Raw genomic sequence first — 22,296 nt, 5'->3', positions numbered from 1 at the left:
TATGAAAATCCGCCCCATAGGTTATAAAATACTCTCCATGTGCACATGTCTGCAGCTGTATGCAGCTAGCAGAGTCTGCATTGTACAAATCAACTCCTTTTCATCCCTTATAAGGTCAAAAATTCTTTAATGAGGTCCATTTTACAATGGAGACCTCTGAATGTGTCTATAACACCCCCTTAATCCCAACCCACCTCCCAAAAGCTCACCCCGAATCACCTCTCTCTCTCTCTCTCTCACTCATACTGATGTACATGTGCCCTTCCCAGCTATTCCTGCTTGGCCACTTACAGGCATAAATGGCCACTTTTGCACACACAAGGCTTTTAAAATGCACCTTTTAGGCTTCCAGCTGTACATTCCCCACACAGCTGTCGTTAATAACATGAAAATGGTGTTTGGGGGGAGCCAGCAGGACTCTGGCCAATACATTGTCTGCATCTACTTTCTAGAAACATATTTGCAAAACTATGGGGGCGATGGGGGAGGAAGATACAGTGAAGAAAAAAAAGGGTCCAGCTGATTCAGAGTCCTGGCTAATCCCTTGTTTTCTATTTATTTGATTCTGAAAGTGGATAGACGTCACGGGCTCTGAACATCTTCCCATTGCAAGAGAGATTTACTACTTCCACAGACCATGTGGTGGCTTTTTCTTTGTTGCAAATAAAATGCATTTAGAAAATAGAAATTCCTTCCAGTATGTGGTAAACTAAATCCTTTTTTCTGACTGTAAGGGGGCAAGGGTGGGGAAGGGGGTGGAGAATGGCAGACTATCAGGCTTGTGAGGCAGCAAAGGATGGGCGTCGGGAGCAGAAAGATGGCAAAGTTACTGCAGACTTCTAGGGAAAAAGACCTTTAGTAGCAAAAAAGCAAATGAAGCAGATATAACGCAATCAACCCCTTTCCCAGTCATTGGATCTAAAATGCCTTTTCATCTTGAAAGGAAGGCGATATTTCCATGTATAATCGGGTGATCATAGAGTTGATTGTGCAGTACTTGCTAACTGCCCCTCCTGAATGGTCACGCTGCCCTCCTGCAGCCATTGTCTCAGGTTAAAGAGTGAGCCAGGGCTATAATAGATATAATCCAGATTAGGGCAGGATACTCTACTCTCAGCTATTGTGCCCTCCCTCATTGTAAAGATTTTTCCACTCTAAACCTCAGTCCCAACATATACGCCTGAAATGGTTTCAGAAGTTGTAAAAGGTAAAGCATATCAGAGCGTGCACCTTTTGGAAAAAAAACCAAACAATTATCACAAAGAATTTCCAAAGATCAGAATTTGTACAGATAAACCAGTTTCCAGAATCAAAATGTGACAGATGGGCCTGACAGATTGCTGGTGATCTCAGGTATTATTCTGTTTTTGTTCTCTTTGGTTTTGGTTTTTTTTACCAGTAGTAGATTTTTGTAGGAAGCTTCACATAAGGAGGAATAATGAGGTGATCATAGGTTCTCTAAGGAAGGCAGTTTAAACCCTGAGAGGTCCATATTCAGCCCCTGGCAAGCTAGGAAAATTAGCCGGATAAACGTATTCAGGTAACCTAGCCGGGATATTCAGCGGTGCTGTCATAAAGTCAGGGCTTCTCTTCCCCTGTCCTAGGTATCCACTATATTCTTTGGATAATGCGGAAAATCGCTCTTTACCTGGCTGACCTTGCTGGATAACAGCCCTGCCTGGGAATGCCCCATCCTGCCCCTGACTTTTCCAGATTATATTTTTAATCTGATAAAATTTAGCCAGCCAAGCGGCAGGTCCTGTGGTTTGACTAGCTAAGTCCGACAAAACAGCTTTTAATATTGACTGCTGAAGGATTTAGTAAAATTGCGAACTGGTAACTACGTTTTTGAATCCACGCTTTCTCAGAGCCGTGACAGAAGGGGCTTTGGTGTGAGGAAGTGCTCGGTTATTGAAGCCCCACCAAGCTTTTCAATATTTCTTATCATAGGATTTGGTCATAGCAAAATAACACACTGAATAAAGGCAGATAAAGTCTAATTGGTCTAGCCAGTCTTTCCAGGTTGAGACTTTTTACTCTGGCCTTCTCCCTGGTAGAAGAGCACACAAATTCTCGTTGCCTAAATCAACATCAACTTCCCCTGCCGTTGTCTCCTATCTGATCTCCCAACCCTGCTCCCACCATCACCTTCTTCAGCTGCCTCAAAATATCCCTCTCTTTCATATCTTCTACCTTTGGTCCCCACCAGCCTTTACCACTGTGCTTTGTGACTGTCCCAAGTGTTTGTCAGCAAGAACAGAAATTTTTACGAAGGGTTGGATGTTTTGGTAACACACATCCCATGATGTTCTGAAGGAGCTCTCCCAACAGACCTTGTCATGTCCTACGAAGGGTTGGGTGTTTCGGTAACACACATCCCATGATGTTCTGAAGGAGCTCTCCCAACAGACCTTGTCACGCCCAACACCTTTGTGTTCAAAGTTTGAATTGACATCTGTTTTTCACTGTCAGTTTTCCTAATGCGAACGATAGTTTTATGTTTTTCATTCTCCTTCCTCGGTCTCCTTTTGCCTCCAGATTTTGAAGAAGTCGTGCATTGAGATCCTTGCAGCGGAACCTTCCAGTATATGTGCAGGAGGTAAGCGATGTAGCCTTGCACACAGAGATTCTCTAAGCAAACCGCTGCTAATTTCAGACCAGTCATTATTTAATGATTTGGGAAACCAGATTCAATCTTAAAAAAAAAAAAAAAAAAAGAGAAAATGTGACAGCAATAGCAGTCTAAAAAAGAATAAGAAGGGACACAGAGACCTAGATTTGGTAGTTTAACCAAAATGCAGTCTGTTAGCTGGCTCCCAAACCTGCACTTGGGACCCCACAGCCAGTCAGGTCTCCAGAATATCCACAATGAATATGCATGAGATAAATTTGCATATGCGGAGCCTCCCGTGCATGCAGATTTGTCTCATGCATATTCATTGAGGATATCCTGAAACGCTGACTGGCTATGTGGTCCCTAGGACAGGTGTGGGAAGCCGTGGCGTAGGATGTTTGAAATATGCTGGAGAAATTACATTCCGATTGAAACAAAAATGCATATACTTAAGCCAGCACCTCATGCCTCCCCTTTGCATTGCTCTGTTTTCTCTTGCTGCAATAAGGCACTTTTGAAGCTGTTGCCTTCTCTCTCTGCACTGCCCACCTAGGGAAAGGCCTGTTTTAAGGGAGTGTGTTTTTATCTCTGGGGGCTTCGAAATTTCCTGTTGGTATAATTTGTTGTGGAAGACATTGTATGCATCTTCCACATCTGCTAGTGAAAGGTTGTCAAGCAGGAGACAGAAGAAAGATGCTGTGGGTGGGGAGGAATCTTTCTCTGCGTGCACCTGCAAGCAGTTTCTCCTTGGAATCTGGGAGCTCACCCTGTAAGGTGTCCCTCCTTCAGACTCTTACAGAAAGAAAAATGATGGCCCTCTCCAGGTTTTATAAGCTATTGGGCAAGGGTTTGAAGGACTACATGCCTTGTTATCAGACATGGCAGAAGAATGTATGGGAGCACCTGGTCCCGTTGTGCCCATGGGCTACCATAAGGACATGAAAGTCACCATATTGCCTTCATGTCTAACCAGCTGGATATGCCTTACCATACTTCCGTATATTTTATTGTGCAGAAAATTTCATGCTGTCCATAAATGTGAAAATATCTCCAACTCTGACTACGTTTCAAATATAAAAGAACGGCTTCTATCTTAGTTACTGAAGCATCCACTGTATGATGTGAACATGTCTACGTTGTATAACCTAAACCACTTGCAGTAATTAGGATGAGCCTGTAAGTGATAGGAGCTGAGTACGATAAAAAGAGTAAATGGGCCCTCAAGTCATGTGCATCAAAAGGTGGGAAGGGGGATTGGGCAGAGCTTCTGATCACTTGGATGCTTATTGGCTTGCATGAAAATATTCAGCAGTGACTGCACAGGGGGTATCCTTACTCCCAAAGGAATATCAGTGTAGCACATGCTGCCAAAGATGCTAGAAAGTTTGGGGAAATGAAATTATCCTGTTGTCATGTGCCTGATGGTTTGCACATAAGATGCTCTATCAGTTTTCCCCAGGATGCATCTCAAAATGTGAGCTCTCTCTCTTGTTCTTGATGAGGTCTATAAGGTTTAACATATCACTCAGATATGCTTTTTAAAAAATCACTGCTGCTGCTTAATACAGAACAGTCAACTATAGGTACAAGGTCAGAAATAGCCAGCTTTCCAACAGGCTGAAACGATTTTAGAAGCAATTTAAGTGAAAACTCCACCCTCAGTGCAACAGAGATCACAATGGAGAGGCGCAATTAGTGTTATTGCTAATATCGCTCCTCATCCAAAATGTTACTGTTTATTATTCTTTGAAATTCTTTCGCTCATTATTTGACCTTGTTAAAAGAATTGCTCTGGATCCAAGCAGGAACAGACAACACAGGCAACTGCTTAAGGCACCAAATACCTGGGCTGAAGAGGAGCCTGCTCCTGCTTGCTTTAAGACCAGGCACAAGGCATGGCATTCAGTCTAAAATACACAAAAGCCTGACAGGGTTAAGAAACAGCCACAGACTAATGTTTAGATTCTGTCAAAGTCTTTTTTTCTTTTTTGTATGTCCTAGAGCGAGTCTATTTCAGATCCTTTAAATTGTACAGCTATACTTTCACTAATGGAATATTTTACATACCAGGGCAAAGATAGTTTCCTCATTAAAGGTCAGAAAAGAAAACCCATAGGGTGTTTTCTTAGTAATCATTCTGTATGGAGCTGAGTGACTGGAAAGAGGTTGATGGATGAAGCTCAGACTTGTCAGCTGCTTCAAACCCCAGGGCTAAAGTGAAAAATGGCTGCTGCTGAATGGGCTCATTAATCCTTTTCTAACAACCCCTGAGGGTGATTGTACCGGTGCGTCTCTTCAGTATCACTGAACAAAGGTGGTCCATTTACTGTTTGAAGTCAGAGTGGACTTTTGGCTATGATCCAAGTGTAGGACCCTCTGCTCTGAGCTGAGAATTGGATCTTTTTGTCTTGTTGGTTGAGGCTTAGAATTTGAATGACATAGAGGGGGGTGGTGGGGGGAGAAGGGTTAACACCCTGAAACCCTCCCCCACTGGGGACCCAATGACGTAGTGACCTCTGCCAAAGCAGATTAATTAAACCTGCTTTAAAAAAATGACTGAAAGTATTCAGAATGTATCTGGATGAAACCTCTCAAGGGGTCCGTGCAAACGGCTGTATTATTCCAACGCAGGTCAGCCCGTGGCCTTCAGTCCACTGTGTCCCCTCCTGGAAAGATAGCGTGGCACAATGAAAGGGAGCATGGGCCTGTACTGCACATCTAGGCAACCAGTTTCAGTGCCCCAGGGATCGTATAGGCAGTTTTCAAAGAGAAACTATCCCCCGGGGTTTAGCTTTGAGAATTCGAATCCATGGGCATAAAAGTGCCCATGCATTCTGGAGCTCCTTTTTCTGCAGGAGGTAAAATGTGCGGGGAAAAGTACCCAATTCTTCTTTCTCCCCCTCCATTACCCCCCTCCCCCGTCTAAACACCCCCCTCCTGGGGAAATCCCCCTTGTAATGAGGCAAAAGGTACACGTGTTGCAAACCCTGTGCATGCTTTTTAGCTGCTCGGGGGGGGGGGGGGGGGGAACTCAACCAGGCCAACCTACCGAAGTAAATACTGATTTACCCACTTAAATGCCTCTGAACATTGCCCTTCTAAAGTACAGACTGTACTTACTACAACTACCCAGAGAAAAGATTTACACTCCTAAAGCATTGCAAAACAATTAGGTGATGTACAATGTCCAGCTGGCTAGGGAATGACATTGGTTTCTAGGGAAAAAAAACCTCTTCCCTGCAAAGATATTTAACAACATGAACCCACTGGATTTCCTTGTATCTCCTGCTAGAGTGGCACTGCTGTTGGGGCATTATCCAGATTTCTAATCCATGGGCTGTCACTCTTCCATCAGTTTGGACCGACACTTCTTTGCTTTCCTACTCTGTATACTAATCTAGGCAAGCGATGACAGGGAGCGTCCACGTGACATCAGGTCTTGTGTTTTGGAAGTGTTAGGTAGTACAGCGCAACACTATTGACTGCTTTTATTGCCAAAGTACCCTGAACAGAATGTGCTTCTTTAAAAAAAAAAAAGCGCCAATACACCAGTGCCTATTATTATACCGTCTGCTTTTCATTATCTCAGTTTCATTGTTTGTTCCATCTGAGTATTTTGTGATGCCATCGAGTGCTGTAGGAGTTGCTTTGGCATAAATCAGGGTGGAAAGAGAAAAGCAATCCCATTCATGCTGTTGTAATTTATTGTATTATTTATTATGCATTAAAATAGTTATATGCCACACCATCCCAGGTTCTAGGTGGCTCACAATTCTGCATTCATAATTCAACATTAAAACTTAAGCAGAACAAAATCATACAAAAACATACTCCAATAAAATATCCAAACATAAAATATTACATAGGAATAATTTTTTTTAGAGCATACAATTAAATTAAACCAGGAATAACACACTTCCTGACAGCTGGCCCTTATTAATGCAACACTTCACAGCCTATCCACCAGTCATGACTGTGGTAAGTCGAAAGTTTCACAAAAAAAATTAATTAAGCAAAAGCTTAAAAACTTTTAAAATCTTTCTGTAGACTTTTAGGCAAGCACTTCCATAGCATTGGTCCAGCAACAGCATCAGTTTGTTACTTATAGCTGTATAAAGGTGTAAACTTAGGTTAGTGTAGGCTTTTCTGGTGAACTTTGAATATTTTAACCCTAAATGGGGAGGCTGGTCCTGGTTTGGCTAGTGTAGTACTGACCTATGCTACAGTTTGACAGGATCTTAGTGTGGAGGGCTAAGGAGGAAAAACCAGCACTTAGCTGGGAAAGGGAAGGAAGTGCTGCAAAGAAAAAAAGAATTGCCTAAAATATATATACAGTGGCTTGCAAAAGTACTCAATCCTCCCTCCTCCCCAGCAGCAGACCTGTGTGGATGACAAATGACACACAGACCTCTCCAGACAGCACATTTCACTGCAAACCAGCTTGCTCCCAAAGCAAACCCTCAAAGTCACAATTCCGCACTTCTCTGCATCCCCCGCAAATAAAGGAATCTTGCTAGCTAAATCAGATTGAAAAGTATAAAGCAATTTGGGGGGGCAAGCTGTGCGGCCAAGTGGTTACCCTTTCATTGAGGACCTGTGCTTGGCTCAACCTTTTTGCCTCAGGCTGGCTCACATTGGCAGTGCTGCTCAGTAGGCAGGGAGAGGAACCTCCATATGTCATTTGAGACTATTCTGGGATTTTTGGCAGCTGGCTCTGTAAAATAATTCATTTCTTATTTTTCTTACAGCATCATTTCAAGTGGTGGTTAAAGGCAATGGATTTCGACATACCCGCAACGTGGACCGAGTTCTCTGCAGCTTCAAAATTAATGAGACGGTCACTCTAAGTAAGTTGTTTGCTTTATTTTATGAACAATGATCTCCTTCTCCCCACCCTCTGCCATCCACCCTCATCCTATCTTCCTCGTTATGACAGATGGACAACTCAAGAACTATTATTACTATTTCTACCAACATCTATATCATAATAACAGAATTTTGGCCTGGGATAGACTATTCCCCAACACGGAATGGCCTCATTGGTGTAGAATTATTCCATTGCTAAAAAAAACCCAAAAAACCACTTTAGAAAAAGAGGTCTAAATGTAGTTAGTTACATAAGTAATTTTTTTCCGACTGTCCCAATCTATTTTATAAATTTCACTTCAGGACTGTATTGTGAAGGAAGGGCCTGGTCAGCCACCAATGCTCTTACTGACTGGAAAGGGAAAAGAAAACTGAATGTTGAAACTTGAGCTCATTGGTTGAGTTTAGCTGTGTGTGGAAAGTTGGCCAACATGCCTATCTAACTGAATAGCAATCATTTGGAAAATATATCTCCCTATGTAGGGTACTGTATTCTTAGAAGGTAATTTTCAAAGTCTTCAGCCTTGCTCCAATCTTTATTGTTCAGGACAGGCATTAATTTCTGAGGGTAAATATGTGTGCGTCGGGCGCACTTTTTTTTTCCAACGGCCGGCTTGCGATCCCAGGCACAGCGGCAAATGGCCGCTGTGCCTGGAGGCTCCAGCCCTGCCCCCGCCCAGCCCCACCCCTTTTTTCAATCCCCGGGACTTACATGCGTGCCTGGGCTTTACGTGCGCTGCTGGGCCTTTTGAAAATAGGCCCGGCGCGCGTAAGCCCCCTACATGCGTAAATCCTCCTAGATTTCCGTGCGTAGGACTTTGAAAATCTGCCCCTAAGGGCACACAATTTTTCCTAGTGCCTCCTTTTTACCATGGCAGCTAATTTAAATATTAAATCAGGCACCCCAGAGAGGTCATTCGGTGCGCATTGGGAGAGCGAGCGCACATGATTGTGTGCCCGTTTTTGCCCGCACCAATATTGCATTGGCCTGTTTGTATTCATCAAGGCTCTCTCTCAGTTGGCGAGTATGCAGTAGAATTTCATACCCTAGCTTCTAAACTCAGCTGGGGTGAAGACAGCCAAACTGCCATTTTTTTGGCAAGGTTTATCCAGGTGAATATAAGACGAACTAGCGGCTGAAGACCTTCCCCTGATCCTAGAAGCACTTATTGCCTTGGCTATTCAAATAGATCTGAGATTTCAAGAACAAGTTCGAGAGAGGAAGAGCTCCTATCGGGCTATTCCTGTAGCTTCCAAGCTCCTAAGTTGCTTGGTGTCCACCCCAGAACTGCCGAAGGTTGTTGCCTTCGACGAGCCTGTGCATTTGGGTAACACCCAACTTTCAGTCAATGAAAAACAAAGGCGAAGATGACATAACCTCTGTCTCTACTGCACAACCCAGGGGCATTTTTTCAGTCTGTGCCCCAAGAGACCGGGAAACTCTGAAGAAACAATTCTAGTTGAGAGAGCAGTTCTTCACCATCCTATTTCTCCTCCACAATTGATGGTATCAATGTCCCTCACCTTTTGGAAACACTCAGTTCAAACTAAAGCTTTAATAGATAACAGAGTCGAAGGCAACTTTATTCAAGATTTGTTTTAACACCATTGTGGCTGCCCACTACCAGCTTGACTACTCCTCATATTATTTCTTCCACTTTCGGAGAACTTATACCCGGTCACGTGACCATGGCCACCTTGCTCATCACTATGCAGATAGGGTCTCACAAGAAAATCTTCTGTGTTACATAAAGCATCCAGTCCTCTTGAACTTGGACTACCTTGACTTAGACTCCATCAACCATCCATTGACTGGAGCACCTTACAGATCAACTACTGGGGCCCAACCTGCTGAGATCATTGTGCTGCTTCATCTCCGGGTGCTCTGCTCCAGACTATCTTGCCTGAAGTACTGAATCTGCCACTCCTGTATACATCCTGTTCTAGCTTATGTTATGAGAAATGACCAGGAGCCCTAGCATCTTGCATTTCTGCTGACCGCCCCAAATCTCTGAAGTCCATTATTGTGGAAGTAGAAACCACTGCCAAGTCAACAGGGGCCGTCCTCATTCAACAAGATAATCTCGGAACTTATAAGTCATGTTTTTCTTCTGCTGAAGGATCCTTGACTGAGGAACAGGACCAGTCTGAATACTTCTTCAGTTCAACTTTGAAATCTAAAAATCCCTGGATATCATGTTAAGACCTCCGAGTTCCCTGAATATAGACATGTACCTTTGACGCCTCCCTAGAAGACAAAGAAAAGAGACTTAGGAAGGGCGCTTAGAGGAGGGGGGGTACTGTTAAGTTTACCGCTCTCAGGACGGCCCCGTGAGCAGCTTCACTCACCCCAATGCCGCCAGCTGAAGACTGTCATTCCACATGGCAGGGAAACACCGCTAATCGTGCTCTCCTACTAGGCACACAGAGCAATCCAAGCTATAAAGGTCCTGAGGCAAGAACCCATCCTCTCAGCGCCCTCCGATGACGTCACATGGCTGGGTATTTAAATCCCAGCCGTGATACACAGGATTGCCTCAGTAAAGGTCACCTGTCGGTCTTCAAGCCTTGCTCCAGTCTTCAGCCTTGCTCCATGTCCACCTTCAGCTTCAGCCTCAGCTTTTGCTCCACATCCACCTTCAGCTTCAGCCTCAGCTTTGCTCTACATCTGCCTTCATCTTCATCCTCAGCCATGTCTGATCTCTAGCCTTGTCTGGCTCTTCGGATCTGACTGTAGTCACACGCTCCTGAACTTATTATAGCCTGGCTCGTGCAAAGACTCATTCGCCCACTGTCATCACAGACATTAGGACTCTGTTCACAAGGTTGCATCAATTGTGCCATGGAGAGAGGGGCTAATGCTCACATCACTCACAACAAAATTTTTCTTCCATTTATCTTAAATGTATTAACTAGTAACTTCATTGCTTTTCCCATAGTCTTTGTACTTTTTGAAAGAGTAAACAACTGATTCATGTTTACCCATTCCACGCCACTCATTATTTTATAGATTTCTTTCATATCTCCCCTCCGTGCTGAAGAGCCCTAATCTCTTTAGCCTTTTCTCATAGAGGAATGAGAGCCTTTTATTATTTTGGTCGCCCTTTTCTGTACTTTTTCTAAATCTGCCTTATCTTTTTTGAGATTTGGTGACCAGAATTGCATACGGTACGCAAGATGTGGTCATACTATGGAGAAATACCAAGGCATTATGATATTCTCTGTTTTATTCTCCATTCCTTTCCTAATAATTCCTAGCATTCTATTTGCTTTCTTGCCTGCTGCCGCACACTGAGCTGAGGGTGTCAACATATTATCCACGATGAAGCTTAGATCCTATTCCTGAGTGGTGACTTCCATTGTGGAACCTTGCATTCTGTAGCTACAATTGAGGTTGCTCTTCCTTGCGTGCATCACTTTGCACTTGCCCACATTAAATATCATCTACCATTTGGTTTCCCAGACTCTCAGTCTTTTAAGGTCCTCTTGCAATTTCTCACAATCCTCTTAAGAACATAAGAAATTGCCATGCTGGTTCAGACCAAGGGTCTAACAAGCTCAGCATCCTGTTTCCAACAGAGGCCAAACTAGGCCACAAGAACCTGGCAATTATCCAAACACCAAGAAGATCCCATACAACCCTAACTTCTTCAGCCTTTCCTCATAGAGGAGCTGTTCCATTCCCTTTATCATTTTGGTTGCCCTTCTCTGTACCTTTTCCATCGCAACTGTATCTTTTTTGAGATGTGGCGACCAGAATTGTACACAGTATTCAAGGTGCGGTCTCACCATGGAGCGATACAGAGGCATTATGACATTTTCCGTTTTATTAACCATTCCCTTCCTAATAATTCTTGTTTGCTTTTTTGACTGCTGCAGCACACTGAGCCGACGATTTTAAAGTATTATCCACTATGATGCCTAGATCTTTTTCCTGGGTGGTAGCTCCTAATATGGAACCTAACATCGTGTAACTACAGCAAGGGCTATTTTTCCCTATATGCAACACTTTGCACTTGTCCACATTAAATTTCATCTGCCATATGGATGCCCAATCTTCCAGTTTTGCAAGGTCCTCCAGTAATGTATCACAATCTGCTTGTGATTTAACTACTCTGAATAATTTTGTATCATCTGCAAATTTGATAACCTCACTCACTGTATTCCTTTCCAGATCATTTATATATATATTGAAAAGCACAGGTCCAAGTACAGATCCCTGAGGCACGCCACTGTTTACCCTTTTCCACTGAGAAAATTGACCATTTAATCCTACTTTCTGTTTCCTGTCTTTTAACCAGTTTGTAATCCACGAAAGGACATCGCCTCCTACCCCATGACTTTTTCGTTTTCATAGAAGCCTCTCATGAGGGACTTTGTCAAACACCTTCTGAAAATCCAAATGCACTACATCTACCAGTTCACCTTTATCCACATGTTTATTAACTCCTTCAAAAAAATGAAGCAGATTTGTGATTTAACAACTTGAATGATTTTATATCATCAGCAAATTTGATCATTTCACTCATTGTTCTTATCTCTAGGTCATTTATAAAAATGTTAAAAAGCAGTTGTCCCAGTACAGATCCCTGGGGCATGCCAATATTCTCCTTTCTCCACTGAGAAAATTGACCTTTTAGCCGTACTCTCTGTTTTCTATCTTTTAACCAGTTCTCAGTCCACAGTAGAATATTACCTGTTATTCCATGACTTTTTAATTTCCTCGGGAATATTTCCTGAGGTGCTTTGTCAAATGCTTGATGAAAATCCAGATACACTATATCAACTGGCTCCTTTATCCATATGTTTATTCACACCTTCAAAAAATGTAGCAGTTTGGTGAGGCAAAACTTCTCTTGGCTAAATCCATGTTGGCTTTAACCCTTAACTATGACTATATATTCTGTAATTTTGTTCTTTATATTAATTTCAACTATTCTTCCTGGCACTGATGTCAGGCTCATTGGTCTGTAGTTTGCTGGATCACCCCTGGAAGTCTTTTTAAAAACTGGTGTTATGTTGGCTATCCTCCAGTCTTCAAATACTGTAGTTAATTTTAATGATAGTTTACAGATTACTAATAATATGTCTGAAATTTTATTTTTCAGTTCTTTCAGAAATCAGGGATGAATACCATCTGGTCCAGATGATATGCTGCTCTTTAGTTTTCATTTTGCCCTATTACATCTTCCAGGTTCACTGAGATTTGTTTCAGTTTCTCTGAATCATCAATTTTAAATATCATTTCTGGCCTGGGTATCTGCCTTATATCTTCCTCAGTAAAGACTGAAGCAAATAATTCATTGAATCACTCTGCTATGGCTTTGTCCTCCCTTGGTACCCCTTTTACTCTTTGATCATTTAATGGTCCAGCTGATTCTCTCTCAGTCTTTTTGCTTTGAATGTATCCAAAAAAGTTTTTATTACGAGTTTTTGCTTCCACAGTGAACTTTTTTTCAAAATCTGTCTGTTTTCTTTATCAGTGCTTTGGATCTAACTTGCCAGTGCTTACACTATTTCCTGTTTCTTCATTCAGATCCCTTTTCCATGTTTTCAAAGATGTTCTTTTGGCTAGAACAGCCTCTCTCACCTCACCTTTTTATCCATGCCAGCAGTCATTGGTTCTTCCTTTCACCTTTTTTTAATCCATGGAATATATCTGGTTTGGGCTTCCAAGATGGAAGCTTTCTGTTCTGTTCGCTCTTTAATTAAAGGTACCTGAGCTACTTTAGCATTTATTGCAACCTCTGTATTGGGATTCCCTAATATTCTTTAGTGTTCTCCCTTCAGTTATCATGTAATGATCACTGTGGCCAAATGGCCCCCAACTCTTGTTACCTCTCACACCAAATCATATATTCTACTAAGGATTAGATCTAAAATAGCTCCCCCTCTTGTTAATTCTTGAACCAGCTGCTCCATGAAGTAGTCATTTATTTCATCTAGAAACTATACTGCCCTCCCAAAACCAGAGAGACCACCTTCTGCATGGCAGCCTCCAACATCTGGAACTCTCTTCCAGAGGCACTACATTTGACAGAAGATTCAAAGGCTTTTAAATCAATGTTAAAAACTCATCTTTTCAAACAAGCCTTTGAATATGTATTTTAGTAGAGATTCACATGAAGGTTTATTTGCCTTTGGATCATGAATTTTTATCTTTAATTTGTTACATGAAATTCTTTGTTTTAATTATGTATGTCAGTTGTAAATCACTAAGGTTTCTGTAAATCACTTAGGTTTCTGTAATCCCGATGTATCATACTACTATTACACTGTAGCTAATCCCTGATTTAGCACACATGTGACATTTATACAATTACGCTCCACTTCCATGGTCTTGTTTTTCTTTACACGGTTTTCCATTTGTTAGATTTTGATGTTCCAAGAGACTTGATACCTAAGAGTCTTGTTTAATGTTCTAAATTCATAATGTTAAGCTTGAATAGTTTCCCCGGTCCAAGTTCCATAACCTTTGTTCCATGTACTGCCTCCAGGCGAATTATTATGTTCTGTTTCAATGTAAACCGATGTGATTTGTATTGCATACAGGAACATCGGTATATAAAAATTAAAAATAAATAAATAAATAAGTGATTAATAAATATATACATACATACAATTACTGCCTTGCTAATTTTGTTAGCTTTCCTAATTTCTCTTAGAATTTCTTCACCCGTCTGTTCATTCTGGCCAGGTGGATGGTAGTACACCCCCACGCTTTTCTCTTCCCCTTCTCACATAGAATTTCTATCCATAAAGATTCTACAGTGCATTTTGTTTCTTGCAGAACTTTTATCCTGTTTGACTCTATGCCCTTTTTAACATATAGTGCCACCCTTCCACCAGTCTGATTCCCCCTATCATTTCGATATAATTTATACTCTGGTGTAGCACTGTTCCATTGGTTATTCTCCTTCCACCAGGTCTCTGAGATGCCAGTTATATCCACCTCTTCATTCAGTGCTATACACTCCCATCTTAGTTTTTAGACTTCTAGCATTTGTATACAGACATCTGAAAGTATGTTTTTTGACAGGGGTGGTATTTGGAACCTTTCTGCTCTGTCTGTTCTTTATGTAAAGCCAACTGAGCTACTTTAGCATTTATTGCAATCTCTTTATTGGAATACCCTAACTTTCCTGTTTTGTTAGTATCCTTCAAAGATACATAATTTCAAACTATACACTTCTGAGTGACTGTCAGTTCCCCCCATCATTTAGTTTAAAAGCTGCTCTACATTTTTTTTTAAAGGTTAGTGTCAGCAGCCTGGTTCCACTCTAGTTACCCCCTTCCCTAGAATGTTCCCCCAGTTCCTAACAAACCTAAAACCCTCTTCCTTGAATTATTATCTCATCCACGCATTATTTCATCCGAAGCTGGAGGTCGGCCTGTTTCCGGGATCCTGTACGTGGAATGGAAAGCATTTGGGAGGATGCAACCGTGGTGGTTCTGGAGTGTAAATTGCTACTTAAATTTAGCCTCCAGAACCTCCCTCCTGCATCTTCTTATGTCATTGGTGCCCACATGTACCATGACAGCCAGATCCTCCCCAGCACTCTCTGAAATCTTATCTTCCCACCAGGCAGGCAAATTACCAAGTGATCCTCATGCCCACCAGCCCCCCCACTCCCCCCAGCTTTCCTAATGGTCGAATCACCTGCTACAATAACTATCCTATCCCTTTCCTCCTGGCCACAGACCCTTGGAGAAAAATCCTTGGTGTGAGAAAGCAAAGCATCACCTAGATGACAGGTATTAGCTACAGGATCACTTCCTGCCACACCAAGCTGATGGTCTCCTGCCAGGTGAACTTGCTTCTCCAAAGCAGCACAACAGCTGCTAAACTGGAGTTGGGATCACTCTACTATGTCCCTGAAAGTCTCCTCTATATCTCTTTGTCTACCTCAGCACCTCAAGGTCTGCCACTTTGGCCTCCAGACTCATTCTCTCAGAACCAGAAGCTCTTTGCACTGGGTGCACACATATAACCTCCCAACAACAGATAGATAATCATAAAATGATCTTTAACAGATGACGATTCCCAGAAGATTCCCATAGTGTTTTCTGGCCAATTCTGCCTTTCAATCAGTGACCACCATACAAAAAGCTTGCAAAGGAAACTGCTCAGATTCTGAAAATTCAGATGAATCACTGCTAAACACCTATCAAGGAAACTGAAAATTCAAAAATAAATTCAGTATGGAATCCTGAAAGAAAAGAGTTGCTCCAAAGATCTGTTTTCTTTAGAAAAAGTTGCAACATGGTACTAGATATCTTTCTAAAGAATAACGTGATTTGTGGTCTTAGATGGGTTGCCCGCCACCTACCGTGTTACTAATCTCTGCAGGAGCTAAAAACGTCATGTCCAATCAACTATACTTAGAGAATTAATGACTAAGCAACCTGGTTCCCTTACTAGTTCATCTTAGAGAGCTGTTCATTTTTCAGTGGATGGTTAGAGTTCTTTGAGCCCCTGCTTACTGTGGAGTGCTCGCCATAGTGTCAACAAGTTTGAAGTGTCCCATGCCTGACTCTGGGCACATGGGGAAAAGCCGTTTCCACCTTGAGCAGCAAGGTGCATAAACATGGGGATATAATGAGCAGAATGGCTAAGCCTGATTATGGAAACCTCCTACTGCTCTTGCTCACTCTTAAGGGGGTTCCCGCTTTAGCGCTGTGCAAGCTCTACCAGTCTGCCAACGCCAAACCCATCTGCCAAATGCGGCCATGCCTCAGAGGAGTGATGGCAGAAACTTCGCCACCTACCTGTTTCTTATGAAGGACGTTCTTCTTCACTAAAAACAGAGATGCTCTCTTTTTTCAGAAATAATTTAACAAGGGACTCACTCGCAGGAGCCCCTTCTGTCACAACCCAAGTGAACTGCAGGAAAAATAAGTGGAGCCTTTCTACTGCACTCTAATGTAATGGGTTTCCATTAATCCTGCATCACCTTTGGAAGACCGACATAAAATTGGTTTTTCTTATTTTTTTTTTTCCATTTTGATTTCTTCATGGTGATGAGCTTTAAGCGAGTTTATATGACACATGCTGTAGTTATAGGCGCTGTTAATATTTACTTCCACTAAGCAGTCTCTCTTGTCTGTAAAGATTCTGTTTTCCTTGATTAATTTGAAACATCATTAAAAAAAAACCCCTTCAATAGTTATTCCACCTGATACTGTGGCTCTGCCCCCTCCCCCACCCCCCATTTTACCTTCTGAGCTAAAATGGAGCGTGCCACTGAAAAATTAAAAAGTGAATCCACAAGGAAAAGGGAGCCTCGGGCTTTGTTTGCTTTGCAGCTTAGATCCTTTAGTCCAATGCTGACGGTTTATATCACCACTTGGGTCTTTGAGGCTTCTTATTAAAACTGTTTACATTTTTGCTAGGACCCTGTGCATGACCCTGTTCCTGCTTAACAGGGACTTTGCATCTGCTTTCCTATTCCTAGTTGACAGCACTCGGGGCCAGACTAAAGCCCTTCCATTATCTTTTCTTTGCAAATCAGAAATTGTTTTGTGCTTCCTTAAACAAGGAAAAAAAAATGGTTCTTTAATTAGGACCAGGACACACTGTATCACAAGGATATATTTACAAACATGTTTTTGGCAAACAGGCCAAATGTATAAAGATAGTGGGAGTGCTGGCCTGCACTTTAAAAGTACATCTCACTGTAATTAAAAGAGAAGTTGCTGAATTAGCATCTGAAGAATTCAATGGTAATTTGAAATCCAGCCTTAAAGAGCCATCTCTTTGCATGAGGCTAGTAATCTTACATGCCCCATGGTATTCCTGTGACGTGTTCATGATGCAATTGCATGCCAGGAGTAATAACGGCAGGAAAGATTTATTTACTTAAGAAGCATGTGTGTACGTGTTAGGATGAGGGAGCCATTCTTGAGATCTCTTGACACAAAGGGGTACTATGAGCTGGAAGCAGCTCCATTTTCCTTCTAGGCCAGATGGAATTTCAGGCCATGTGATGTGCCAAAATTGAAGCTCTTGGCAAGAGAAGAGGTTTGCTGAGGGATTGGACAACCACAAACTGACACGCAGCTAGAGATGGTGTGAAAGCCAAGTCAGATCTGGAGGGAGCTAGCTTGGAGATTTGCGAGCAAAGGACCGGAGCCAGCTCACAGCTGATGCCTCCAACCATTATGCATGTACAGTAAGGTCAGGGCCTAGGGAAGGTCACCGAACAGTTTCACGAAGACCCACCTTACCTTCCAGGCTGCTGGATCACTGAGAAGAGCAACTATTTAGCATTTCTTATATTCCTCAGTCTCCATGGTGTTCGGTGTGGATGTACAATAAAACCATTCCCAATAAAAACTAAACCTATGAGCGGTGGCAATTTTTCTTAAAAAAAAAAAATGTTCCCAGTTGGGACCAACTGGTTCCTGGGCAAGGACCCGGCAAAAACTCAGCACGGCCTGTGAGGTCTATGAAGGCACGCGATGTGTCTTAAATCAACATTTCAAGAGAATGGGGGTGGAGGGACGAGGTGGCTGTTTAGAACTCTGAGCTCACTTTCATTCCTGTATTTTCTATTCGTCTTCTCATCCTTATATTGTTCTGTGCCATCTTTCTTACACGTGACCCCTGCCTGTAAAACGCATTCTCACGGTACTGCTTCCAGCCCTAGAGCGACTTGCTTCTATCAGTGCATATCAGCCATCATAAACAGTTACTGTGCCCAAATTGCACAAACAGTATATGAACCAGAAGAGGGGCTGGGGGAACTGATTGAATTTTGCAAGTATCGGGGGTGGAATGCTTCAGACCCAGCCATAAAACCAATTTTGTCTATCAGCTGGTAACTTAAATTGAAGAGGGAACGTGGCTCCCCTTCTTAGTATAAAACAGGAGCAACCAAAACTGATCAAGCATTATTCCAACAATTGAAATATATTAAAACTGTATCTCTGAGCATCTAAAATGCCAAATCTTCTCACTGGGTGACTATGACTGCCCAGTTTGTGCAAAGAATCCCTAAATAAAGACAGACTATCTGAATACGTCTTTCTCATAAGAGAATGCAGCTTAGAAACGGCCCCATAGCCACGCTTCTGTGTTGGAAGCTTTGACAGCTGACCTCTCTCTCCCTGTTTAAATAGTGGCAATGACCCCTCTGTCCGTCCCCCCCCCCCCCCCCTCAGGAAATGTACTGTACATCTTTCACAGTTTGTAAAGCGCACAGAATGGCATCCTGGCAATGAGAGAGGACTGGGCCATCTTTCTCCATGCAAACCAACCAGCCTCAGCAGGGCCTCCCTTTCCAGTGTCTGGCTCCGGGGAGGAGTCACGTGGTTGCAGTTATGCAAACCAAATGGCTTTTCTTTTGTTTGGAGGTGGGGGAAACAAGCCAGTCATTTTTGCGGTGAAACGAAAACATGTTCTCAACAAAAACAGCTCCTCGCCCCGCTGAAGCTCCAACCACCCCCTGGAGATCCAAAGATAAACTTTTGGGATATCCAGGGAATTATCATTCCAAGAATCCTCTTCTAGGATGACCTTAGTGTATTGGTGATGGGTTTTCTTTTTATTATAGATAAACATTTTGCCTTGCCTTTTCGTATGTTAAAAGTAAGTGGCTGAGAGAAAAAAGCCTTCCAGAAACTGGATTTGTGACCTATATGTCATCTCTCCCCCCCCCCCCCCCCCACCCCAGGCCCCGGTCAGCTCTTCAGCATGGGCACACGGGGAGAGGCACAGACCATGCAAGGTCCCATGACTTTCCGGGGTTCCCGCGCAAGTGGAAAAATGTACTTTTCAAGGCCCTTAGGGTTTTCTTTTTCACACAGGGGCACTTCCTGTTTGCCAGTGCAGTCACACAACAAAAATTAGCATACTGGCTCCTGAATTGTTGTTCAAAAATAAAGTCCTTTACTGTAACTGATAGCAAGGTCTGGCTCAGCAAAGAACAATGCGCCAACACAGTAACACAAGTCCACAGTACAATAATAAATCTCACACTCTCTCCTAACCAAGTAAGCTCTTAGGGACAGGTACGCCTTCCATCCTGGGCCCACCCAGTACCTTTTGAGTAGCTGAAATCTCTTCTCTTCTTTGTTCCTCTCTTTCTATTTTCTCTCAGTGAGCTCTGGCAGATTTTCTTAATCAGCCAGGACTCTGCATTTTCCTAGGCAGGCTTACTTCAGAGAGCTCCCAGTATACTCATCCCACAGGCTTCAAATCCTGGTCTGGTGAGACCTCCGTCACACACGCAAACCAGCTGAAGCCACAGAAGGCATGTCTGCAAGGAGCAGAATAGGTTTAAGGGGCTAAAAGGGACAGCCCTTTAAGAACATAAGAAATTACCATGCTGGGTCAGACCAAGGGTCCATCAAGCCCAGCATCCTGTTTCCAACAGAGGCCAAACCAGGCCACAAGAACCTGGCAAGTACCCAAACACCAAGAAGATCCCATGCTACTGATTAATAGCAGGTAATGGACTTCTCCTCCAAGAACTTATCCAAACCTTTTTTGAACCCAGCTACACTAACTGCTTGATCCAATTTTACTGATTTAGATGCTCTTGTGCGCGCAAACACACACACTTTGCATTATGCCTTTATTTTTCAAGCTCTGTTTGTTGCCCTCTTCCGACTTGCAGAGTAGCAGTCGTACCTTTCTTTTGGCCACAGTACTACAGAACAGTGCTGCTGTGATTCCCCCCCGCCGTACCCACCAAACACTGTGTGGCATAGCGCAGAGAAAGACTCTGGGATTTGCCGGTCTTTGCTGTGGCTTGGCCTGCAGTGGCATCACAGCTCCAGAATGGCCAAAGAATGCCAGCGAGGCCACAGCTGGAAGATTGCAGTGTTCAGCTCAGCCCTGTGTCTCTTCACAGTTCTCGCCAATTTGCAGAACAGCTGATTAGAAATGGGGGATCCCATCGCTTTCAACAGCTGTGACCATCCACAAACTCCCTAACCACTCCCTTCAGCTCGGTAGTCAAGCAGTCCCTTACTGGTTCACCGGCAATTGCCGGTTTATTATTGATCAAAGTGAATCCGAGGCATTAACCCCACCACATCTGTGGATAGAAATAAGTTCCATGGTTCTGTGAGCATCCCTGTAAGGATGCATGCAGTTTTACATATACAGTGGGAGAGGATTGCGGGGGCCGCAGAATTTCACAGCACATTATGACAGCATGTTATAACCAACGTTACAGAATGGGAAAGCAGCCTTACTAAATCATGCCCTTAAAGTTTGAAACTCATTGATCTTCCGCATTCCAAGGTGCTTATCCAACCCTCAAAATTGTTGGAACACATCGGACTTGCCGGGCCTTATGTATACTGCAAAATAAATAAGCATAAAAGGCCACTACATGTGTGGTGGCACCACAGTGGTTAGAGAGTCGGTGGGTGTTCTAAATCTCAAGCGGGTCATTGTTTTTGAAGCATTAACCCGGGTGAAACACAGTTCTACGCACATAAAAGGACTTTTTGAACATTTCTCGGGAAGCGGTTTCACACCTGCTTGTACATGTACTGCAAAGAGGCGTACCCGGAGGGGGGGGGCAGAGGTGGGGGCGGGGGAACTCTTTTATGCACGGACTTTCAGTTTTCAAAAGCCTGCACGTAAATGGGCATTTGTAGCCGCTCTCTAGCAGATGTAAATGTGCACGCCTGTGCCACGCTAAGCTAGGCGTGGTCCTGCTCACCTTCAGAATGGATTTCTATTTGTAAATCTGCATTGAAAGGTAGGGCTGAGGTCCACATGCAGAAAGCAAAATTACCTTCTTAAAATACATTGCACTGGTGCCTGCTCACTATGGACCCCTAGGATTGCAGGGAAGGGTAGGGGTGAGGGCTTTTCTAAAATTTGGTGGCATGGGTTTTTTCAGTTGGGGGGGGCGGCTGGGACTGGCTTCTTCTACTTTTGGGAAATGAAACAAAAAAAATGAATGAAATTTTGTTTGGCATGAAAGGAAATGAGAAAGGAAATTTCCAATTTCATTTCAAATGAAAGCGCAGCCCTGTCTCTTGTCATGGATACGTCTGGATCTGAGTTTCACATATCAAACTGTGCCTGTGGGCTGCTCCTCTTCCTATACAATCTTTCTCCCTCTTGCAGATGAGAAGCCCTTGGTGGTAGAAGATACCTTCCTGCTGTGTCCTGCACCCGTTTTAAAAGAAGTTGGAATGTAAGTGTTTACAGATGTCATCAAGACCTTCATAGTCCTTATTTCTTGCAAACAATTGTCGGGAGGCGCCATCAGCCTGGTGCACGAGTGAGGATGAATTGCAGAAATCGCCTGCCTAGCTGGACAGTATAGGTAGTGACGTGCCAAAGTAAGCTCTCAGTTGCAAGTAATTCTTGATAGATTTTTCTTCTCTTCTCTGGTACTGATCTGGCCCAATCAGAGTCAGAACTGGGTGTGTGCAGCAGGGACCCCCCCATGCCTCCAGGAGAAGCATGGACTGCAAAGCATAAATGACTCAGAACTCTTCTGGGGCAGCATGCAAGGTTCCTTGACTTGAGGAGACTGGGACAGAAAAACAATAAACATTATATAATCAGTTACATGCGGGCCGATACAGTAAAAATCGCGGGAGAGCAGGGCGAGCGCACAGGCCATGCTCCTGTGCACGCGATACAGTAAATTAATTTATTTAAATTAGAGTCCGCGGCAAAAAGAGGCTAGGAACACTAGCGCATCCCTAGCGCCTCTTTTTGGACAGGAGCGGCGGCTGTCAGCGAGTTTGACAGCCGACGCTCAATTTTGCCAGCGTCAGTTCTCGAGCCCGCTGACAGCCACGGGTTCGGAAACTGGACGCCGGCAAAATTGAGCGTCCAG

General features: G+C 43.2%; 1 protein-coding gene across 1 annotated transcript in view; it reads left to right on the top strand.

Annotated features, from left to right (window-relative positions):
* The window catches only part of ANTXR1 (ANTXR cell adhesion molecule 1), a 206,645-nt gene that overhangs the window by 49,769 nt on the left and 134,580 nt on the right, over positions 1–22,296 (top strand). The window contains exons 9-11 of the mRNA XM_029604035.1: positions 2,539–2,599; positions 7,363–7,461; positions 21,573–21,642. Of these exons, the coding sequence (XP_029459895.1) occupies positions 2,539–2,599; positions 7,363–7,461; positions 21,573–21,642 (230 nt within the window). The remainder of the gene's footprint in view (positions 1–2,538; positions 2,600–7,362; positions 7,462–21,572; positions 21,643–22,296) is intronic.

This window comes from Rhinatrema bivittatum, chromosome 5 (genome assembly GCF_901001135.1).
Source record: "Rhinatrema bivittatum chromosome 5, aRhiBiv1.1, whole genome shotgun sequence".
NCBI lineage: Eukaryota > Metazoa > Chordata > Amphibia > Gymnophiona > Rhinatrematidae > Rhinatrema > Rhinatrema bivittatum.
Note: the sequence above shows the minus strand (reverse complement) of the source record. Positions and strands in the feature narration are given on the sequence as shown.